Source organism: Pseudochaenichthys georgianus, chromosome 15, assembly GCF_902827115.2.
Source record: "Pseudochaenichthys georgianus chromosome 15, fPseGeo1.2, whole genome shotgun sequence".
Lineage (NCBI taxonomy): Eukaryota > Metazoa > Chordata > Actinopteri > Perciformes > Channichthyidae > Pseudochaenichthys > Pseudochaenichthys georgianus.
Window position 1 is genome coordinate 21,354,622 of NC_047517.1, and position 24,314 is coordinate 21,378,935.

At 42.8% G+C, this 24,314-nt stretch overlaps 1 protein-coding gene across 1 annotated transcript in view; it reads left to right on the forward strand.

Annotated features, from left to right (window-relative positions):
• Window positions 1–19,289: 19,289 nt before the first annotated feature.
• The window catches only part of lmbrd1 (LMBR1 domain containing 1), a 59,500-nt gene continuing 54,475 nt past the window's right edge, over window positions 19,290–24,314 (forward strand). The window contains exons 1-3 of the mRNA XM_034100867.1: window positions 19,290–19,389; window positions 20,842–21,018; window positions 21,786–21,849. Coding sequence (XP_033956758.1) covers window positions 19,324–19,389; window positions 20,842–21,018; window positions 21,786–21,849 — 307 coding nt within the window. The 5' untranslated portion in view covers window positions 19,290–19,323. The remainder of the gene's footprint in view (window positions 19,390–20,841; window positions 21,019–21,785; window positions 21,850–24,314) is intronic.

Here is a 24,314-nt window from a genome sequence, read left to right on the forward strand (position 1 = left end):
GGAAAGGGCAAGTATAGAGCTTATAGAGCACCATACTATTGTCATCGCTGCTGGGCCAGCAGTCTACATTTTGTATCAACTGCACCTGTGCCCTTAAAACAGTTAGTCAGTGGGCGTTCAAGGTAGGTGTTTTTAATGTGTGCAACCATAAGAAAAAAATCCTGTCTTCTCGTACTTAATGTGTTAGTGAATTTAAACAATATCATTTTAAAAAGTACAATAATTTAAAAATACTTATACTGACAGAACATCTTTCTTCAATCACAAACAAAGTGGTATTTGGGAACTACATTATCTACTGCCCAACATCACAGTCAGTGCATCACCTAAACGTATGTGCATTTGCTGTCAACTTGCTAAATAGTAGAGTGTGTGTCAGCGCGAAATAGGTGACAAATGCAACCCAGCAAGTGCTGCATCTAACAGGAGTGACATCTTATAAACGCCAAGGTCCCAAAAGCTGTCAGGAGGCTCTAAAATACCCTGGATATGATAGTTGTCACGAAATATTCAGTCAAAGTATTCATACAAGAATGAACATAACTGAATAAAAAAGTCAAACTCAATATAGTGGGATGTAGAAGTTTTCCAATAAATATGCCATGAATAATACATTGTCAATTGATATTGAAGGAGTTCATTAGTTGCTATTCACATACAGTAGTGTCTGGATGCCTGCCTGTAGTTCATTGCAGGCCCGGCCAGACTCTACAAACCTTTCATTTTGGAGAATGAGATCATAAAAATGTTTTGAATAAAGTCCAACATATTAACCTTTGTCATTTGGAACGATGTCCTGTACTCAGAGTGTTGTTACAAGCCATGCTGTTGCCTGGCTGCTTCTCTCTGGGCAAATACAGAGTGTGTTGGTGTTGTGTGCCAAACCTGTATGAAAGAGGGTGAAATTCTATCATTTGTTATAGCTTGAATTTCAGGGGTTGATGCCCTGCTTGTGCTATCCTTAAACTCCTCACTAAATCACATGCTGTCAAAAGTTTTCACAGCATTTATTTGGCAGTTCCAAAGTAAACACATCAGTAATCTGATAGGGATTATCCAGGGCAGCAGATTGTTGTCAAAAAGAGACATTGCTGTTGTTGTTCTTTTTTCCTTATTGTCTTCAAATTATATTACATGACATGATCTCCACTCTAAGACAGACATTTCAGCAGTGTCCCAAGATATCTTTGTATTTTATGTCATAATTGATTTTAGAGTTGTTGGGCTAAATTGGCAACTGTAGGCCATTACTGTATGACCTTTAAGACTGATAAATGGACATTTTTCATTACACTTTCTAATTTGATACAAATAAATATTGCAAGCAAAATATCAACCATTTACTTGTGAGGATATGAAGTTTTAGTTTCTAAGCGGCTGCAGAAATATAACTAAACCCCCTGTCAGAGATTAGAAATGCATGTAACTCTTTAAAATAACTTGATCGTGCCATTTCAGCTTTAATCATTCAGTAAGATATAGAATTATAAGGCAGACAGAGTGGTTTGACAAGCAAAATATATATTGGTAATGCTGTTTCTGATCCCAAGACATTACATTTACATGTTTGGCGCCCCTCTGACGTAACTCGGAAAAATCCTCTGACACATAATGCTAGAAATTGCCCTTTAAGAGTTTTTTCACTCCATGATTTTCTGTCCACTTAAATCTCATGTTTTATTCAGCCAAAACAAAGTGATTTTATAACATATGGTTAGCTGCAGGTTGTGCCCTCTATTGATGCTTCCCATTTGAGAGTTTTGCATCATGATATTATTTAAATTATTTGTAAAATACCCCACTTACCCATTGACAACAACTGCCAGTGATTTGAAGACATTTGAAGGGTTCCCTGAAGATTGTTTTATCAAGCTGGATTGAGAAACGATACATGTCATTAATGCAAACTGCAAACATGTGAAGATGGCAGATAAAAGTGATAACTGGCTCACAGTGTACAATACAAATCAATCAATAGCTTTATGTTTAATGTAGGGATGTCAAACGATTACACATTTTAATCAGATTAATCACCATTCGAACTATGTCCAAAATAATCCATTTCTTTATGTATATTGTTGTGGGAATGGAAAGATAAATGAAAGAAGGCGGATATATCCATTTAACATACAGTATGTGTTTATTATAACATTTTTCTGTGTGTCAAAATGAAAGACAGTCCACACACCTGTCAATCATCAAACCGCGGGGTCTTAATTCATTACGTGTTGATTTATATCAACGGGGGAGTACTTCAGGAAAGTCGACGGGGGGGGGGGGGGACTAGTGGAGTACTTCGTGACCACAGAGGGTGAACGTTGTGATCAGCTGTTTTAGCGCAGTTCTCCAGTGAAGGGGGGGAGTCTCCCTCCGCAGCCGGTTGGCGTAGTTTTTTGGCACAATTCCGTTGTACATGCCGACGTTAACAGCAGCCCTGTCTGTGCACACGGAGACCGACTCTGTCGTCCGGTGATCTAACCGCCTTCTGGAAAAGCTTCACAAGTACGTCGGTACGCAAATGCGCTTTGTGACACAAGTGCTGGTAGCATTTCAGATTACGCACATAACCTGCGTACCAGTTATGTGCACCCCTGTACTACAGCAAAAGTATTCTCCGTCAGGACTTCCTGCAACAACACCACGCCGTTATCTTGATTCTGATTGGCCAGAAGACATTATCAAAGATGTTCTATTGAGAAGACAATCACTACGTGACAAAAGTTTTCAAAACTGTTTCTGGTCTTCGGTATTTCCAGACAAGGGGCTACTGAAATCAATCTTACTAACTGCCGTCTGTGCAATTCTCGGCGCGAGTTGGCGGACTTTATTTTCCTTACTTTAACATCATTTTTCAAGGTGGGGGCCTGGGGCTAAGTCATTTCTTGGTATGGGTGTAGCCTACCCCAGCCATACCGTGGCGCTGCCACTGGTGGGATGTATGGGGCGGGACATTCTGCACATGTGTTAAATGCGTTAAATATTTTAATGTAATTAATTCAAAAAATGTATTACCGCCGTTAACGCGATAATTTTGACAGCATTAGTTTAATGTGAACAAATCAAAAACAATTGCATGTTCCATGGACAAAATAGAAGGTACACGATAATGATATTGATAATGATTTGTCACACACGATGAGCAAGGAAGCCAGCCGGCTAATTTACTTGTTGTGAGAAAGAGTCACAGTTGAAAATATGTTGTAAAAATTCCTCTTATATTTTAATCTTGCCTGCTCAATAGACAGAAAGCGTGTAATATATATTCAAAATGCAGAGGACTTACAGCCTTTCTTGACTATTAGCTAAGTTAGCAAGAAGCTATGGGTTAGCTAACACTAGCTGGCCGGTTACTATATTGTAAACTAAACAAAATGAAAATCTACCACAGCCATAGTTGAACCCAGTAGCGTAGGCAGAAATGTACTTTAGGGTGGGCCTGTAAAAAATAGGGTGGGCCAGATTTTTCTTCTGCACATCAGAAGCTAACAACAATCCCCGCTGGTACCAGTGGCAGATTACTTTTAGAATACTTTTGGAATACTTTCTTTTTCCATAACAGATGGGTATGTTTTAGTGAACAGGGGACACGAATGTAACTGTTTTAATGGCTTATCAAGGGCACAAACACAACATGTGTCATTCTAGACAGCTCTCTCATCTGCACCACACAGATCACCCGGACTGCATTCTTTGTACTGTCTTAAAACCTTTCCTTAGAATATGTTATGAATTGTATGGTGTCCTTGGGTGCTTTGAGAGGCGCCCCTAAAAAGAATGAATTATCATTATTATTTATTATCTGAAACGATGTAATAACTTTTAAAACTTTTTCCAGTCACTTGCCCCATGCATTCAGCAGCAGCAGGCCATTCACTTTGATTTGATCCCGTTATGAAATGTTATCATTTCGACAATAAAGAAATGCTACATAACCGTTATCTTCCACATTTTATCGAACCATCTCCATTTCTAACTTTCAATATATTTTAAAAGAGATCTCTCTCTCTCATCTGCATGCGGGGGCGGGGCCTCACAGACACGCTGCATCTCTCTCTCTCACAGACATGCTGCAGCGCTGTGCAATGTGCACACAGTTCTGCCGGTAATGAATATTACATTTTGTGAGGAAACTTTTCCACCAATAATTCCAATAAGTATTCCAAAATGTATTCACTTCAGGTTTACGAAAGTAACTGTAATCAGATTACTCGTTTTTCAAATGTAACGCCAGCTGAATACACTTGATTTTTGTATTCTGATTACATAACGCCGTTACATGTATTCCGTTACAACCCAACCCTGTGTATATCCCTCCAGACTGTCCACCAGCAGATGAAAAACACCCACCTCTCCGCCTCTTCCAAGGGACGAGGGAACCGTGCGGCAGAGTTTCTGTTAACATTTTCTTTCTTCTGACAGCCCAGCAGCAGCAGGAGAGGTGGGGAGAGGGAGGTGGGGCTATTTCATCGTTATCAGAAAATGATCGTATAGATCGCTGCTAGATGAGGGCAGTGGGGGCTCTTCTTGGAGTCTGGCTTTTAAAAAAAACCTCGATATTTGTTCACTTGAATTTCACTTTGAATTCTTGGATATTCTTAATGGGTGAATACATTTTTTTATAATAATAATAAAATTATTTAAAAAAAGTATTATTATTTATTTTTATTTTTTTAAATGACACCGCTTTCCCAGGGTGGGCCAATGAGTAAACTGGGTGGGCCTGGGCCCACCCTGGCCCTATGGTGGCTACGCCACTGGTTGAACCTAAATGTATGATTCACGTCCTGCTAGCTAAATAGCCTAGGCCTACCTGTTAAAATCAAGCTCCCAGGAAGTGCGCCGGACTCTGATGAAAATATTCGTTGTGTCCAAACGGCGGTACTACAATTTCCGTATCAGTCTGTGACGTCACTGGGCCCAGAAAGACTTTTTCCCATTGACTAACATTGGGAAAGAGACGTCTGTAAATCAGCGCATCATTTTTTTAAACTAAATAAACTACCCACTATGAACTATTTTATAGCCCTTATTATAATCATTAGATCCTTAAAGTTGTAAAATGCACTAAAAGCCAAATCTAGATTTATTTTCTGTATCCATTCACTCTACTGAGCCGAGAGTGGGAGCTCCGGGGGCGGGGCTCAAGGGGCGCATGCTCTGTGAGTGCACATACGGGTTATTCTGCTCTGACAGCCAGGCATGAGGGGTAATCTGTGACCTTTTGCTCTCTCAAAAGTTGGGCCATTTTGTCCTCATGCACCAATGAGCAGCTCTCATAGGAAAGAACGAGACCCTGCGCCTATAGAGAGGCGAAGTCCCGCCCATCTTCTTCTGCCCCATGGGACCTTATTTCGGAAAAAATATGTATTGAAGTCAATGGGGAGAGATAACGTATCTTTCGATCCCGTTTGAATTGTGCCATGAATTACACATATGATGTTTGTCAATCTTAAAAAATCATTTCCATGTAAAAAAGTCACAGTTTATCGTAAAACTGTTGAAATATAAGACTATGAAAAATACGCAACTAGAAAGACTACAAATCCCAGAGTCGGGTAAGTGATGTCATAACTGATGTCATAATTGTTTTCCACCACTAAATATAAGAGATAGCTAAGATAAGATAACTTTAACAAGATGCCCGTGTGCTTTGTACCAGGTTGTAATCATACCAGGAATGGGTCTTGCTCTATCTTTCGCTTCCCATCTGATGAAAGGACCAGGAGTGGCTGGATCAAGTTAGCTACCTAGCTAGTAGCAAGCACGTTAGTTAGCATTACAGCCTTAGCCTTGTCATTTTTATTAGCCTTAACATGAAGTAACATTAAGTAACCCAACATGTAAGTAAGAGTAGTAGTCATATTTCGTGAACCCTTTGAAGAGTACTGTCCATTCTATAATACACTCTTTAAGCCCGGATGCCCCCGGTGGAGAAATGCTAACGCTAACGCTACATTAGCATCGGTGATCTTTTCTACTTCATGCCATCTGCACAAATGGTTGACATTGAACATTAAAAAGATCAGGCAGTTCAGGGAGAATTGAAGGAAGGCAGGCAGGCAGGCAGCTTTGCATGACATTCTTCTGGACGTGTTTCATTGTGGTGATAGTGAGGGTAGTTAATCCCTTTTTTGGCAAGACAGTAGTGACAGCCATCTTGGTGACGTGTGTTGTTGTGCAAGACCAGATATGTAGTTAATTGAGCATTTCACACAAAAAAACGTGTTACTTCACAGTTTTTAACAACACATCATATGTGTAATTCGTGGCACAATTCAAACGAGATCGAAAGATAATCTTTCTCTCGCCATTGATTTCAATACATAATTTTTCAGAAATAAGGTCCCATGGAGGTCCACCGGAAGGGGAGGGACTTCGGCTCTCTATGAGCAGCTCTCATAGGAAAGAACAAGACCCCGCCTCCGATGCTGTATCCAGTTCTTATCAGTGGCGGCCATCGGGACGTTCGGGACGAATCCCGATGGGGCCGGAACTGAAGTGGGCCGGTCGGACGATGTGGGCCGGTCGAATAAGTCACTAGCACCAAAATACACTGAACAAAAATATAAATGCAACACTTTTGTTTTTGCTCCTATTTTTCATGAGATGAACTCAAAGATCTAAAACATTTTCTATATACACAAAATAACCATTTCTCTCAAATATTGTTCACAAATCTGAAAAAAATCTGTGATAGTGAGCACTTCTCCTTTGCCGAGATAATCCATCCCACCTCACAGGTGTGGCATATCAAGATGCTGATTAGACAGCATGATTATTGCACAGGTGTGCCTTAGGCTGGCCACAATAAAAGGCCACTCTGAAACGTGTAGTTTTGCTTTATTGGGGGGGGTCTGGGGGGGTCCGAAAACCAGTCAGTATCTGGTGTGACCACCATTTGCCTCACGCAGTGCAACACATCTCCTTCGCATAGAGTTGATCAGGTTGTTGATTGTGGCCTGTGGAATGTTGGTCCACTCCTCTTCAATGTCGTTTTTCTCATACTGATATTCTGAACAATCTGTGCTGTTGTATTTGCTGTAAAGTGTCTCTACTGTAGGCTATTTTTATTATATGTACAGCACTTTGGCTCGACCAAAAATCGTTTATAAATGTGCTATATAAATAAAACTTGATTTGATTTGATTTGTGCGAAGTTGCTGGATTTTGGCAGGAACTGGAACACGCTGTCGTATACACCGATCCAGAGCATCCCCAACATGCTCAATGGGTGACATGTCCGGTGAGTATGCTGGCCATGCAAGAACTGGGATGTTTTCAGCCTCCAGGAATTGTGTACAGATCCTTGCAACATGGGGCCGTGCATTATCATGCTGCAACATGAGGTGATGGTCGTGGATGAATGGCACAACAATGGGCCTCAGGATCTCGTCACGGTATCTCTGTACATTCACAATGGCATCAATAAAATGCACCTGTGTTCATTGTCCATAACATACGCCTGCCCATACCATAACCCCACCACCACCATGGGCCACTCGATTCATAACATTGACATCAGAAAACCGCTCACCCACACGACGCCACACACACTGTCTGCCATCAGCCCTGAACAGTGAAAACCGAGATTCATCCGTGAAGAGAACACCTCTCCAACGTGCCAGACGCCATCGAATGTGAGCATTTGCCCACTCAAGTCGGTTACGCAGACGAACCGGAGTCAGGTCGAGACCCCGATGAGGACGACGAGCATGCAGATGAGCTTCCCTGAGACGGTTTCTGACAGTTTGTGCAGAAATTCTTTGGTTATGCAAACCGATTGTTTCAGCAGCTGTCCGAGTGGCTGGTCTCAGACGATCTTGGAGGTGAACATGCTGGATGTGGAGGTCCTGGGCTGGTGTGGTTACACGTGGTCTGCGGTTGTGAGGCCGGTTGGATATACTGCCAAATTCTCTGAAACGCCTTTGGAGACGGCTTATGGTAGAGAAAGGAACATTCAATTCACGGGCAACAGCTCTGGTGGACATTCCTGCTGTCAGCATGCCAATTGCACGCTCCCTCAAAACTTGCGACATCTGTGGCATTGTGCTGTGTGATAAAACTGAACATTTTAGAGTGGCCTTTTATTGTGGCCAGCCTAAGGCACACCTGTGCGTCTAATCAGCATCTTGATATGCCACACCTGTGAGGTGGGATGGATTATCTCGGCAAAGGAGAAGTGCTCACTATCACAGATTTTTTCAGATTTGTGAACAATATTTGAGAGAAATGGTTATTTTGTGTATATAGAAAATGGGAGCAAAAACAAAAGTGTTGCATTTATATTTTTGTTCAGTGTATTTACCTATGCATTCTCACTTTGCTTGCCCTCTAGTGGCTGTACGGGTATATTGCGTAACATAGAAGATAGTCAATACATGCTGAACCAATATCAGTAAATTGCCACATTTGTTACGCTTGGGTGAAGCAGGTAGGACTCAAATGCAGAATTTAACGAAAAGCGAGCTTTATTAAATAATATAAAGCTGTGGCAAAAAAGGCAGTATCCAAAATATCCAAAACCAACAAGCAGCACAAAGAACACAGACCGTGGAATAACATGGAGGGGAAACAATGAACCGACATGGAACACAGGGGAAGACTAGACTAAATACACAGAAGGGTAATCACAGAACAAGACACAGCTGGGCAGGGGAGGAGAAACACAAGGACAACAGGTGAACACAATCGGGTAATCAGGGAGGGAAACAGACAAGCAGGAAACGGGGGTGAACACTTTACACAATAAAACAGGAAACCCAAAGACAAGAAAAACGCCAACACAGACAAAACTACAAACGTGACATAACATGAGAATCGTGACAGAACCCCCCCCCTCAAGGAAAGGATCCCAGACGTCCCCAAAAAAAAAAGGTCCAGCAGGGTGGGTGGAGGGGGGACACATAACTAGGGCCAAGAAAGGGTGGGTGGAGGGGGTCTGGAGGACGGGTCTCGGGCGGACGGCCCGGGGGAAAGGCAGAGACCAAGGAGGGGGTCTCGGGCGGAAGGCCCGGGGGCAAGGCAGAGACCAAGGACGGGGTCTCGGGCGGAAGGCCCGGGGGCAAGGCAGAGACCAAGGAGGGGGTCTCGGGTGGACGGCCTGGGGGCAAGGCAAAGTTCAAAAAGGGGCGAAGGCCACAGCGGGCATACTCAGGGGGCCGAGCATGAGGGCGAAAGCAGCGGCAGGAAGAGTCAGGGGGCCGGACCCGAGGACGAAGACGCCGGCTCTCAGGGGGCCGGGCTCGAGGGCGAAGACCAGACAGCTCCGGAGGCCAGGCAGGACCCGGTGTCGGCCAAACAGGAACCGGAGCCAGTGGGACAGGCTTCGGCAGGATCCCCCACGGAAGAGGACCAGGAGTTGGCAGGACCCCCGGCGAGACAGGTGATGGTGGGGCCTCCAACGGAACAGGACAAGGGGTTGGCAGGACCCCCGGCAGAAGAGTTGTCGGCGGGACCCCCAGAGGAACAGGACAAAGGGTTGGCAGGACCCCCGGCAGGAGAGTAGTCGGCGGGACCTCCAACGGGACAGGACAACGGGTTGGCAGGACCCCCGGCAGGAGAGTAGTCGGCGGGGCCTCCAACAGACCAGGACATTGGGTAGGGACTTGAGACGTGACTCGAGAGGGGACTAGAGGAGAGAGGAGGAACTAGAGGAGGGACTAGAGGAGGAACTAGAGGAGGGAACTCGAGAGGGGACTTGAGAGGGGAACTAGAGAGGGGACTCGAGGAGGGACTAGAGATGGGACTAGGGAATTGACTAGAGGCGGGACTTGAGTAGGAACTAGAGATGGAACTCGAGAGGTGACTCGAGAAGGGACTTGAGAGGGGACTCGAGAGGGGACTAGAGAGGGGACTAGAGAGGGGACTAGAGAGGGGACTTGGGAAGGGACTAGGGAAGGGACTTGGGAAGGGACTAGAGGAGGGGCTCGGGAAGGGACCAGAGGAGGGACTAGAGAGGTGACTAAGGGGGGACTGGAGAAGGGACTAGGGAAGTGACTAGAGGAGGGACTTGAGAAAGGAATTGAGTTGGAACTATGGCAGCTGGGACCAGGACTGGGGCCAGAACCATGGCTGCTGGGGCCAGAACTGGGGCTGTAACCATGGTTGCTGAGGCCGGAACCAGGGCCGGAACCATGGCCGCTGAGGCCAGACCTGGGGCCGGAACCATGGCTGCTGGGACCGGCACTGGAGCCGGAGCCGCTGGAGTACGGGATGGAATCCTGGCCTTGCATCTTCCAGAGACCTTTTGGAGGCTCCGTGGACCTCCAAACACCAGACGGGTTCCTGAGAAAAGGTCTGAGGTTGGAACTGGAGCCACTGGAACCGGAACAGAGGCCTGGACCATGGCTGTGTGGGCCAGGTAATCGAGCAAGGAAACATAGCTCTGCGGGCCGGTACTGGTGCATGGATCCATGGCTGTGGAAACCGGAACTGAAGCCGGGATCATGGCTGTTGGAGCACGGGCTGGAATCCTGGCCCTGCGTCTCCTAGAGGCTTTTTGGAGACTCTGTGGACCTTCAACAGGACAGTAGTCGGATCCCAGGAAAGGGTTAGAAGCTTGTGACAATTCTTCAGGGCTACTTGTAAAGGTTTGTAGCCACTCAGGCAACAAGCTCCTGAGCCAGGGCTTGCGAGCAACCTCCCGGCGTGCCTCCTTCAAAGCAGCCTCTTTACCCCGTCTAGATGAAGCGTTCTTCCAGGTGTAAAAAATGTACTCCAGAGAATACCCAAGACATTCCGCCTGTGGGGCCAAAACATTAAAATCTGCTGAGTCCAAATTTGTTCGGTTCATTCTGTTACGCTTGGGTGAAGCAGGTAGGACTCAAATGCAGAATGTAACGAAAAGCGAGCTTTATTAAATAATATAAAGCTGTGGCAAAAAAGGCAGTATCCAAAATATCCAAAATATCCAAAACCAACGAGCAGCACAAGGAACACAGACCGTGGAATAACATGGAGGGGAAACAATGAACCGACATGGAACACCGGGGAAGACTAGACTAAATACACAGAAGGGTAATCACAGAACAAGACACAGCTGGGCAGGGGAGGAGAAACACAAGGACAACAGGTGAACACAATCGGGTAATCAGGGAGGGAAACAGACAGAAAGCAGACAGGCAGGAAACGGGGGTGAACACTTTACACAATAAAACAGGAAACCCAAAGACAAGAAAAACACCAACACAGACAAAACTACAAACGTGACATAACATGAGAATCGTGACAATTTCTGCATGATACTTTAGTTTTGGTGACTGTTTTCTAAGGTTTTCATTGGTTAGGTCAATGCTGAAAAACATATTATTTATCAGATTGTCCTATGGATAATAATATCCATAGGACACTCTTTGTTAGTGAGGTAAATCTGATAAAGAATATTTATTTCAGGATTGACCTAACCGATGAAAACCTAGTTTTCTAGTGTGGGCATCTTGCAATCTGCCTTGTCCCGACCTCTTGCTCTTTTTCCAATAGCAAATTGCATTGATCAACCATGCAAATATATAATATATTTGTTGCAATTCTTACATGCCACTGCTGGCATTGTACAACATTTAGGAATTGTTCTGAGTTGCTTTTCAGATATTGTGAAGGTTGTGGTGTTTTGATATATGGGACATATTCATAGTATATTGATCCAACTGGAACTGCTTTCTGTGATAGTATTCATGACCCGGATATAGCGTCCAAACAAAATTAGTCCCGCAAAGTTTCAACTCCAAGAGATTCAGCACATCCTGTATAATCTGTTTATGATTAATTGTTTTCACAATATTTAATTGAAATTATAATAAAGCGATCAATTCACTAAGACGTATCACTGATAATTGTTCAAGATAATATGCTGAGAAGAAGGCGCATATTCAGCCTGCACTATTCAGCGTCTTTGTAAAATCTGGTTATCATAACATTAGCCGCGTTCACACTGCGGTACTTTTCCCACAAAGGTTCATGCGAACTTAGTTCATGATCGCGTTCACACCAAAAAGAGCCGGTACTAAAAGTAGTTAATGCGAACCTTTTTACCCCCTCGAAAGTCCCTGCTAAGCCGCGTTCACACTGCGGTACTTTTCCCACAAAGGTTCATGCGAACTTAGTTCATGCGAACTCTGTAGTTCGTATGAACTAAGTACAGATCGCGTTCACACCAGAAAAAGTCCCTGGGGGTGGATTAGGCAAATGAAGCCGCTGACGTCACTTCTTCTTCTTCTGCTTTGGGTTTACTGGCAGGCCGCAAACCACTTCACGGCGTATACTGCCGCACAAAGTCCCCGGCCGGAAGTCCCGGGAGTTGGGGACTGGCTTCAGTAGAAGCTGCTGGGACTCCCAGCAGCTTCTACTGAAGCCTTCCGAGTAAATCGCCAGAACGCCGACACCTCCTCATCTCCACCGCTCCCATGTTTTATTTTGTGTTGCCATAAGTTAGTCTCTCTGCGTTTCTGCGCTGGGCTAATGCTAATGCTAATAATGCTAATAATGCTAATGCGAGGATAATAAAATGGCGACTTCACAAAACTTTTTGGGAGTTTTACGGGGCGTGGTTTGCAATTCGCCCAGCCAATCAGGAATATAGCTCTTTTCTCAAAAAAGAGCCCCTCGAAAGTCCCTGACTTAAAAGGTTCGCATGAACTACTTTTAGTACCGGCTCTTTTTGGTGTGAACGCGATCATGAACTAAGTTCGCATGAACCTTTGTGGGAAAAGTACCGCAGTGTGAACGCGGCTCTAGAAAGCAGGGACTTTCGAGCGGCTCTTTTTTGAGAAAAGAGCTATATTCCTGATTGGCTGGGCGAATTGCAAACCACGCCCCGTAAAACTCCAAAAAAGTTTTGTGAAGCCTCCATTTTATTATCCTCACATTAGCATTATTAGCATTAGCCCAGCGCAGAAACGCAGAGAGACTAACTTATGGCAACACAAAATAAAACATGGGAGCGGTGGAGATGAGGAGGTGTCGGCGTTCTGGCAATTTACTCGGAAGGCTTCAGTAGAAGCTGCTGGGAGTCCCAGCAGCTTCTACTGAAGCCAGTCCCCAACTCCGGGGACTTCCGGCCGGGGACTTTGGGCGGCAGTATACGCCGTGAAGTGGGTTGCGGCCTGCCAGTAAACCCAAAGCAGAAGAAGAAGAAGTGACGTCAGCGGCTTCATTTGCCTAATCCACCCCCAGGGACTTTTTCTGGTGTGAACGCGATCTGTATGAACCTTTGTGGGAAAAGTACCGCAGTGTGAATGCGGCTTTGGTGGGAAAAGTACCGCAGTGTGAACGCGGCTATTGGTATTAAGCGGTTTCTCTTTGATATATGGGCTTATAGTGTTTCATTATTACTTTGAAGGTGAACATAACATGTGTTGGGCAATTATAAACAATGATAAATAGCATTGATCATATACAATGTTCCCTATCACAAACACTTGCACACATTCCCTCATATTCACACAGCAAATTTGAGCTTTGAATAAAACAACAAAGATCAACAATGTACTGTTTTATACTTTGTTCTGGTCCCCTTAATGCAGAGAAAATATCTGAAACTCACAGTGTCCAGAATAAAACAATACAGCACTCTCCTCTTTGGTGTTTGTGTGTATTTGCATGTACATACTGTACGTGCTGCTGCATGTGTGTAGCATCATATTTGCACAGGATATGTACGTATCTTACCTCAGCAAACACTTTTGTTATGGATGAGCGGTTGTTTGCATTGAATACAAACACACTAATCGCTCTATTTTGACTCTTCATTACGCCAGTGAAGTCCCCATTGTTGAAGGGCTTGAGAAGCAAAACACCTGTCCTTTTTTCCATTTCATCATTTAGTAAATTGACATATGGCAAAGCACTAGACAAAGACAGCATACTGTGTATCACTAATCTCTATGCAGACATAACGATTGATGTGTACCTTTGATGTGCTCGTAAAAATCACAAAAGCCATTAAGGAGTCTCATTCATCATTTCTGAGAGTTCACCTGGGCATGAAAGCTTCAAGTAGAGATAATCAAAGAAAAATTATTAAAAGGATACAATAACATGTGAGTTTGGCCTACAGCTATAGCTTTAGGTCTGAGGGTGAACTATGATAATATAATTGACCCATCCATTGAAATGTAATGAAAGTAAATCAATGGAAGCATCACTAAGCTGTGTGAAGCAGCTTTTCTTTGATATCATCTCAAACATTCAGTGGATTAAAATACATTTTGAACATGAGGAACAAGTGCAGGCATGAATAAAAAATCACCTAAAGTCAATTTGAGGTAACATAAACTGCAATATGCTTTAATAGTCATATCTAGAATACACAGTACATGGGCTATAAAACATATGTGCTTAAACACTGCATCTCCATTGGGACCACAGCCAATTTGTTTGCCTATTGTTATATCTTTATGACAGCAAATTGGCACAAGGACTGCAACTTTCTTTTCATTATCACTCTATTGTTTAGTTTGAATGAAAGTGAAGAAAGCTGAAAATGTAAACATTCAATCAGCCAAAGTTCCAAACCGTTTGCTTAATCATGTTCTGTATAGAGCAATACATGGGCTATTGTAATTGCAATGCTAAATGTCATCGCAATCAAAAGACAGTGCTGCACCAACAGTATTTTTATATACAATATCCCGAATTGAATGTGGCTGTTTAGTGCATTTCACACGACATTGTATTGTGTGTGTTTATTAACGACCTGCATGCTCTCATCTAATGTTCACGTGATATTTTACATACATTTACCTATGAAGGGCAAATGCACAACATGCAAATGATTCACACCCATAGTAAATGATATAGCCAAGGTTAGAGTAAGGTCAGGTCACTGGGTAAAAGATGATAGCTGAGGTTTGAGTGCACCTACTGTACTCTAAATAGAAAATATGCATCAGAAACTGACGATATATCGACACATCACACATCACATTGATGACAACATACACCGAAGATCACTGCACTTTATCACTGTCTGCTGGTCACATGCCCTCCAGCCATTTCTCACTGACACATTCTGTTGGAGGAGGTCACATTTAATGGTAGCAGTGCATTTTAATTTGAAGAATTAAAGGACACATTTGATAGGGGAGCAAGCGCTTCAGGGCCAAAGCTTTTGGACAAATTGGAAGCTATTTCTGCAGCGTCTCTTGTCCTTTTTCAGCCTGTATGAGAAAGCTGGTTAGGATGTCAGAAAAAGAGTGTATGAGAGGTGGAGGAGAAACTATGAATTATCATCCTTGTGATAAAACATTGAGTAGGTAATGAGGGGTTACGTATGGTAACCCTTGTTATATGAACACAGGCGGAGCCCTCTACTGGACTCTATGGGTACTCCCCTTGATCCTATCATGCAAGCATTCATCCACTGAGACTTTCTAGACGTAGCCGGCCCCGGGGCGGGCCTACCTGAATGCGCGCGCATCTCACCGCATAAAAGGAGGCCTCGCCTCCTGACTGTCATCTGACACTTCTCTTCAGCAAGCAGCATAGGACAGACAGGGCCCCTAAGTAGAGGGCTCTGCCTGTGTATATATATATATATCAAGGGTTACCATACGTAACCCCTCGTTATATCTCTCACAGGCTCCGCCCTCTACTGGACTCTATGGGTACAGTGGGCGGAGCTCCGATGTATACACACGCCGTCGTCCTACAACAACACTGTTCCATCTCACTGTTTCCGATCGGCTTTCTGGTTAGCAGCCGCTGCGCCTCACTCACCTTTCCCTCGGTCGTAACCGTGGAGAAAAAATTGAGGCTGCGGCTGACAGAACACACCCTGACGCGCTTACCCACTGCGCAGCGGAGGCGTGCACTACTGGGGGCAGCCTCCTGACCCCCCGTAAAAAACGCAACATGGCTGAGAAAAGGCTCACCTGCCGAATCCCTCATGGCAGGACGAGATGGCTGCTGCATACACTTTCACTGTGAAATGAGCAAGCCCTCTGTCCACCAATAACTGGGAGCCCGCCGGGTTCGGTCAGCCTGTCCCTATGAGGTCCGGTACTGGGCCGGTTCCTCGGGACGGACCACGGAGGCAGAGGGCGCCCTGGGGGCTCTGTACCAGCGCCTCTCTCTCCGCCTTACCACCGCCGGGCGCTCTCTCCCTTGCGGAGAGGCCTGAGGGCGAGCCAGCGGCAGCATACAGCTGAGCTGCGCCCTCTCTCCCTCCAGGCGACTGAAGCGCCGGGTGACCGAGGATATCGATCCGAAGAACCCTTCCGTGGTAATGGGGGCCCCAAGGAGATCGTCTCGGTCTTTCTTGGCCAGTGCGGTCAGACCTAGTCACACGTGACGCAACACCACAGTGGCCAGGGACATCACACGACCGGCTGCGGTAGCCATACTGTGGACCAGATTATTCATCTGGCCCATGCAGGGGGGAGGGGGTGTCCTGCTGAGGGGTAATCAGCGACACTCCCAACACACCAAGATTACTGACCGCCGCCATCTGTGCCCCGAGCCTGAATATCTTATCCAGATATTCAAGTATTTTGCGGTCACGCGGCAGCGGGGGCAGGGGCCTCATCCTGGCTTTCATCCAGTCGGGGCACACCGGGACACTCTGTGTGGAGTGGCCCTACACCTGAGGATTCCAGCGCATGTTGCCACCGGAGCCTTCGTCCTCAGTGGCTGTCGCCATGTTTGCAGGTCACCCTTGAAAAAGAGATCTTTTGATCTCAAGGGGCTTTCACCTGGTTAAATAAAGGCTACAAACAAACATGTCGCCTCCACACACCGCCAGACGTCTGGAAGGGGGGTGAAACAAAGGCCGGCTGCGCCGGAAGGGCCGGGCCGTAGAAGCCCTGACGTAGGCGGCTCAGCGGTGTGGGGAGCGGTAAGCCCGCACGCACCACCGCCATAGTCATCACCGCCGGGAAGTCCTGTCAAACAGACCTGTGTTGCTGGCCTTCCTGACGGTCGCCGGAAACATCAGACGACGAGGTGTCGCCATCGTCGTCCCTCTCCCCGACGAGCGGACCCGCCCGGTCCGCTGGTATGGCGAATAGGAAGGGCACTCCCTCCTCGTGGTCCTCCATCTCCACCACGTCGAGCTCTGGGTCCTCCACCGGCGAGACGTAGCAATCCTCAAACTGCGCCAGACGCTGATGGCGGCTGAGCCGAGGAATTAGACGGCAGGCTATAGCTATTATAACTGTTAGGCTATAGCCCAAATCATTACTTGATTGACAACAATTTGGATGTTTCATACCTTTTTCTCAGCTAAGGCCTTATAAGGTACATGATTTCCATTAGGGCACATTGCCAAGCCTCCTGATATGAAGCTACAGTATGCAAGGTTGCATGAATTAAGATGACATATACCTCCCCTGTGCAAGTGAATAATGGGTTGAATTAATTACATTAGTCTAATTAAAAGTTTCAAGACAGTAAAATAAATTAAGTTTAGATATATGGTCATTGATCTTAGTGATTTAAATTTGAAAGTGTCCAATAGTGACCGACTAATTAACTGGTGTTCTTCATTTGAAATTAGTAACAGACCAATTTCTTGCAATATAATTTAGAGAAGTATTACTTTCAGAAACTTTGAAGCCTCAATGTCACTTGCAAAAGTAATTACTCGAGTAATAATTTAATTTGGTCTCAATAATTCCAGACATGGTGAAGTATGACTGCACACTCTAATACTGTTGTAATTTAAGGGACAACATACTTCATGAATGGAGTAGGCTTCTCCTGAAAGTGCACACTTAAAACTGTGAAGTGAGAGGTAGAATATAAAGCCAGAAAAAATATCCTTATATTTAGATACCATGGGGTATGAATGCAAGATAAATTGGATAAGAAATGGAAGAAATTGTGAATATGCCTGGCAAATGGGTAGAAACTCAGCATGCACAAAAAACCCAAGCTAATTGATAGAGTCTTGAAAAGTTTATATAATCCCATTGCTGAACAAGTCTGGATCCCCTGCTGAATGAAACATAATATCATGACTCTAAAGTGTCATTTCTATTTATTTTAAGTATGTTACACTGAAAAATGTCAAATGTGGTCTAGTTATGGATAACTTTTTTACACTTCAAATAGATATTTAAAGTTGAGTTTAGACTTTCATCTACTCTCTTGTTGTCGAGATACAGAATATAGAAGAAATGCCCAACACATTGTTTTCAGTATGAGGTAAAAAAAAAAAAATATTGGTTATGCATATTTATTATTAGAAATGTAAGCAATACATCACAGAGAATATTAAAATGACCAACTAAAGAGGAGAGACCAAAAGAAGATTAACCATAACCCTAATGTAAATACGTATTGTATAAAGACAAAGTCATCTGAAAAAGTCAATTGTATAGAAAGTGTAGACAGGCTTCTAGGGAGCCACTGCTTGGACAGCTGTTCTAATATGGAAAAGTTTGGCATGTTAACAATATAATTTTTACGAGGAATACAATATCATATGGGGATTAGCTTCAGCCCCACAAACAGTGGCTGTTGACTGGTGTGGGCCACTGCGGTGGATAATTGATGACAAGTATTACCCCAATGATCTGCTCTACACATGGGAATGCAACTACAGGTGCACTGCACCTAGTTTACAGCAACCTACTTCTAGCTTTTCAGCAAATTGAAAACTGAAATAAAACACATTCATTTTCTGGATAGACTGGATGATTACTGAATGTTTGCTTAGGTGCTGACCGGTCGGACCATATGCCAAATCGATATTAACATTTTCAAAAAAATGGGTAACTCTTTCACATAAAAATGTAACCAGCAGAACTATTGCTTAGCCTTAGGGAATACACTGTGTTATTCTGCACATTATGTTTAGACATTATGACCAAACTTGTTTATACTATTATATGCTATAAAAATAGATATAATCAATTTGAAATCTATGACATATTTAAGAAAAATGTTCTGATCATACTTCTGTAGTTCTAAAAGTCAAACTTTAACTTATAAAACTGATATTTTTAGTGTTGGTATGACTACTTTTATTTTATTTCATCTGTCACTGATGGTGTTTTTTTTAATAAAACAACAACTTCGAGGATTGCTGACCCAGATCTTTGGTTGTATGCAAAAGGTGGTATTTTGTATGGTACTGTTGCTATCGACAGCTTCTGGTCTTTACAGTTGTCAGCTCCTCTGTTTTGCCGTCCTGTCTCACCACCAGTGAAGCTGTGTGATACTAATAAAACTGCTGTAAAAAAATCATTCGCATGCATGTGGAGAATCGAGGTACAGTATCGACAGACGTTGTGCACTTTCTGCGGACACGTCACGACTGCTGCTCGCACTCCACTGTGATGACGTCACCGGGATCACGTGGGTTTGTTATTGCAGGAAGTGAAGATGGCGGGTCAGTCGTTTCTCTCCGAGTCTATGCTCGGGTGGTCTATTTTCACTTTTATACTTATGGTAAGCATATTTTCAGTCGTGTAGTGTTTTCATTAAGTTGTGAGCTGTCATACAAATACTTTGAGATGTTTTAGCAGGTCTAGAACTGGCGTGGTTAAGGTGTTACGAAACGAAAAGGCTACAGTGTATCAACGTCAATATTGGCTTGGGATTGATTTTAGCTAACATTAGCCATGACACACTTTAGCATACAGGCTGTGTTGTGCTCAATGTAGAATTATATTCTCTTAAATTGCATACTAAAAGCAGGGGTAGTGTTAATCAGCAGTATTTTGAAAATAGCTGTCAACTATGGTCTAATGTACAGAACATTAACATCTCCTTTTAACTTTTCTAGGTGACAGCTTCTACCTGCTCTAATGCGTAGTTAGTTTTCACCACATGGTTTTAAAATGTGCTTCACAGTTCACATATGTCATGGCGGTGCTGCTTGAAAAGCTAATAAGGCTGCTGTAACCACATATTCTTCAAACACATACAACCTTTCCGTTTATGTAAACAGATTTGGACCCACTCTACTTTAAACGTTAGCGTTACTTAACTGACTTATTTGAACTTGGTCTCAGTAATCTGCTGCCCAAATTAGAACCCATTATCTCAGCTGTCACTCAGAGTCACGTGACTTAATCAGAAGACGTCCAGGAGAATGCCCGGATGCCAATACTGCGTCCCCACCACCCATCACTTACAGCCCTTTTTATTAGAAAAAACCTTTCAGTGGATCTTATTTGGATGCAAAGCCTGGCAAAACAAGCAGCCAGAGGCTTAAGGCTGCTGGACTTTAATTGATCCTGTCTGTGAATGGCAGCCCCTGATCTAAAGGGACTAGTTTTAGCAGTGTCCTCACTTCCTACAGCTTGTGTGCCTTGAATATGACCTTGTCATTTTGAAGACCCTTATTTGTGTCCCTATTGAGTTGCCTACATGTTACTAGGACAATCCCTTTCCCCTCTTCTTCCCCCCTTTTTCCAATGAACTGCAACAGAATACATGAGCAAATTCATTAATTAATTCAAAGTTTAAAAAAATGAACTATGAAAAGTTAACTTTGTGTTATTTCTTGTAAGTCCTTACACACTTGTGCTGAAAGGACAAGAGATTATGATATAATCAGATCATCGTTTTTTCTATCACCTGCAGTCGGGCTATTCTGGTTTATAATCCCCCAGTGTTGTGTTAACACCTTGGTTTGAGTATTTCCTTTTTGGCAATCATCAAGACACACATGGCGGTAATCGCTTCCAAGCACTGTTGAACAGGCAGAAGACGCCACAATATTGTGAAAACAGTATAATGAAGTTCAATAGAAATATAGCACTACACAACACAACATCAATTATTAATTGTGTTGCCAATCGAAAAGGAAAGTGTACTATTTATATTGTATTTACTATCCCTCCTGATGGTATCATTTTCAACTTGATTTAACATAATGTGTTTTCCCTTGTTTAGGTAATCCTGACTTTTTGTTGGTTCTACATTCGGAAATTTCAAAGTCGTCAGGAGAGTGAAGTTGTTTCGACTATCACAGCAATATGTGCACTGGCCATTGCTTTGATAACCTCTGCACTTCTCCCCGTGGACATATTCCTTGTTTCATTTATGAAGTTTTCCAATGGTACCTATAAGGTAAGTCTCTTTTCTTCTAACTGCGCCAGTAAAAATCAATTTGCAAAATGCTAACGAGTTTCCCTGAGGAAGCTTTTAACTTTGCTATGTCATTTTCTTAGAATTAGACAAAGTGGACGTTGTTTTAGTCCAATCTAAAAGCTGAATTCATTTCTTGGCTCATCAATTTTGTGCAAAATCATTGCATTGGTTTCAATCTACTAGAAGATATAGCAAAGTGTGTATTGGCATCTTCATTTGAAGAGCAGGTAATTGTTTCTTTCAGTGGGTTGTGAGGTGCTTTCTACTTTGAGCTGTTAATGGCTTTGTGTACAATTTAGTCAAGGCGACCTAACATAAGATGCACATGTTAGCTCACCAGGGACTCAATCCTTAAATTACAAACATAATCTATTGGATTTAAAATGTTGCAATCTAACAAAATAGGGAAAAGTCTGTGTCTGTGTGTATGCATTCATGTATGTCCTTTGAGTTTCTCGACAATAAATACATTTTGAATGAACCCAAGACGCTGAAAAGGGGTCTTGTAATGCATTATTTGTTTTATGCCTCTATCTTGAAGGGTTATATATGAAAATACAACACACCTTCTGTATTTGTGTTAAAATAACACTATTTCTTATAGTCATTGTTGTACTCTTTTAAAACATTTTTTTATTTAAGCTTGATGTCTATTCTCATTGAGATATTCTCATACCTACTTCATTCCTTTTACTTTTTAACTTGATTTTCATTTTTCACCATGGTTCTTCTTTGGTAACATTTAGGATTGGGCGGCTAACAATGAGACAAGAGGGCACATTGAAGACACTGTGCTGTATGGATATTACAGTAAGTGCATTTTCTTTATATCTCATTGTGTGTTCACATAACAAAAATAGAATCAGGGATATTTATTGCAGAATTGAAAGGAAAATGTATCTATAATTCCCTAATTTGTCTCTTTTGTTTAAAAAAATGTTCATCAAGTTAAGCTGTTTTGCAAGTCATTCTTACACATGGAATCTATAAAGCAACTTTTGTAGTACATCTTATTCTCCCTGGAGCAGTCTAGCTCAGGTTTGCACGTATGATTAAAATAAAGACAGTCATAATACAATAATCCATATTGGGCAGTACTGTTAAAATAATAGATAGTCAAAAGCCCTTTTAACTGGGTAATCTTTATAGACTGACCGATAATGTTTTCCACGATGATGTCATATATCAGAGATATCAAACAGTTACAGTGTTTCCTGGCAAAATGTCAAGGATGAGCATACAAATTAATGGAATTTGTCAAATAGCAGGCAGGTTACATTAGTCAACTGAAGCTGACAATAATAAATTACATTTAGTGTTGCATAATTATGCTGAAAGTTTAACGTTGGATGTGACTTGTGCAGCACACGCTATATCACTGGAGAACACGAGGTGAATGGTTTTCATGACACTCATATTCAGACATTTTGATATCATTAATACTTTTAACACTGTTCTTGAGAGAGTGATGATGATTCACTCAGATCTTTGTTTGGTTTATGTAATGCCTTTCTTGTAGATGCAGTCTTGTTCACTTTTGCTATTATGGTCTCTTCCTTAACTGGTTATATATATTTTCTAATAATGCGAATATTGACATGCCTTGCTTGGTTCCATGCTTTCATAACCTTGCAATTATTTTATTATATATAACTTACCATATTTAAACAGGCATGTATTATATTTTCTTTGCTGCTCTTTACTATTTTGTTTACCCATATATCAAGTATGCTGCTGTGTATATTGATGCTGTTTGTGCCTGGCAACAAACTCATGTGAAGTAGCTAACAAGATAGGAAAATACTAAGCTTACAGATCAAGTAAATAACCATGTTAATATAACTTTTTAGTTACTCTAGCAGTGATGAAAACAGCATTTTTTTATTGTGAGTGATTGTAACATGTTGGTGTGGTTTGTGTTGAGCTCTGATTGAGCACAGGTGTTTCCACTTAACTCAGCCGTTGTCTAACGAGTGTGCTGCTGGCATGTGCCAACAGTGCTTGAGTTACATCGGCCGACAGTAATCCTGCTAATAGTTTTGAATTACACCTTTTATCATTTTTCAAAAAATGTGGTGGCCCCTGGTAATTCAGGCATATCTCAGCCTAACTTCAACCTAAGCCAATTCCAATAAGCCAGAATAAGTCAAAACACCTGTGTCGGTGTACAGGGCCTTTCAAGCATGACAACACATTGATGGACCTTGTCATAGTAGGATAAAGCCCAGTTGATATTGATAACCTTATTTATGGCTGTGTCTCTGAAGCTTTGCCATCGAGCCAACATGCACATTTCCCTTAAGTCTGTGACAGTTTGATTTTGGTCTGACAGTTGGTTTTTAGCATACTTAGTTGTATCATTAGTAGGTTTGTTGAGCGTCCAGTCAGGCATCTTGGACTCTCTTGCCTCTTCTCTTGCTATGAGGGTGGGCATGTCCATCCCCCATCGAAAATTCAGTTGCAATTCATGCGGACGGATTGTATCCAGGCCCGTTTGGCTGTTATATTCCTAGCTGAAAGCTATTAGTGCCTCTGACATTTCTTCATGATTGTCATATTAAAGGATAATATGAGTTTGTTGTCTTTTACGATAGCTAATTCAGTCATGCCAAAGACGCTAGATCACACGTTTTCCAACAGATGCTGGCTTAAAGTGCCTGTCAGCAACACTGTTATGTACCGTCTGTTCAGAAATGCCAAATGCAAAGAAGACAAGCTGTCTACTTGCCCAGACAGCCCAATCAAAGAAATCTCTTCCACTGGTAAAATGACATAATAAAATGTGCTTACTATGAACACTGCACCTGAATCCAGCATTCAAAGCCCCTAGTATGCTGTCTTTGGACTGGCTAAGATGATTTTATACACAACATTGATTTTCTCTGTCACTATCTATAGTTTATATATGACATCCTGTTTAGTGGTACATTTTCTTTATATAGTCTTATACAATGAAAACATAATTGCTTAGGTATCGTTATGAATGCATTGACATGTCCCACTAGGTATTTCATTTATTTTATGGCCAAAATGCCTAGAAACCGTTGTCATGGTGCAACAGTTACACTTAAAGAAATGTGTCACACGTCAAAGGAAAAGGTCAGGTAGTTGGTAAAGTAGAACGATTTTGTGTGAACATTTCTCTAATGGCTCCAAGTGGCTGCTAGAGCTGCTGGGAACAATGCAGGACTACATACTGTGGCACTTGTGCTATGCCAGTTCATAAAGGAAAAGTAGTTCTGTTCATGCCATTCGCAGACCATAAGGGATTTTTA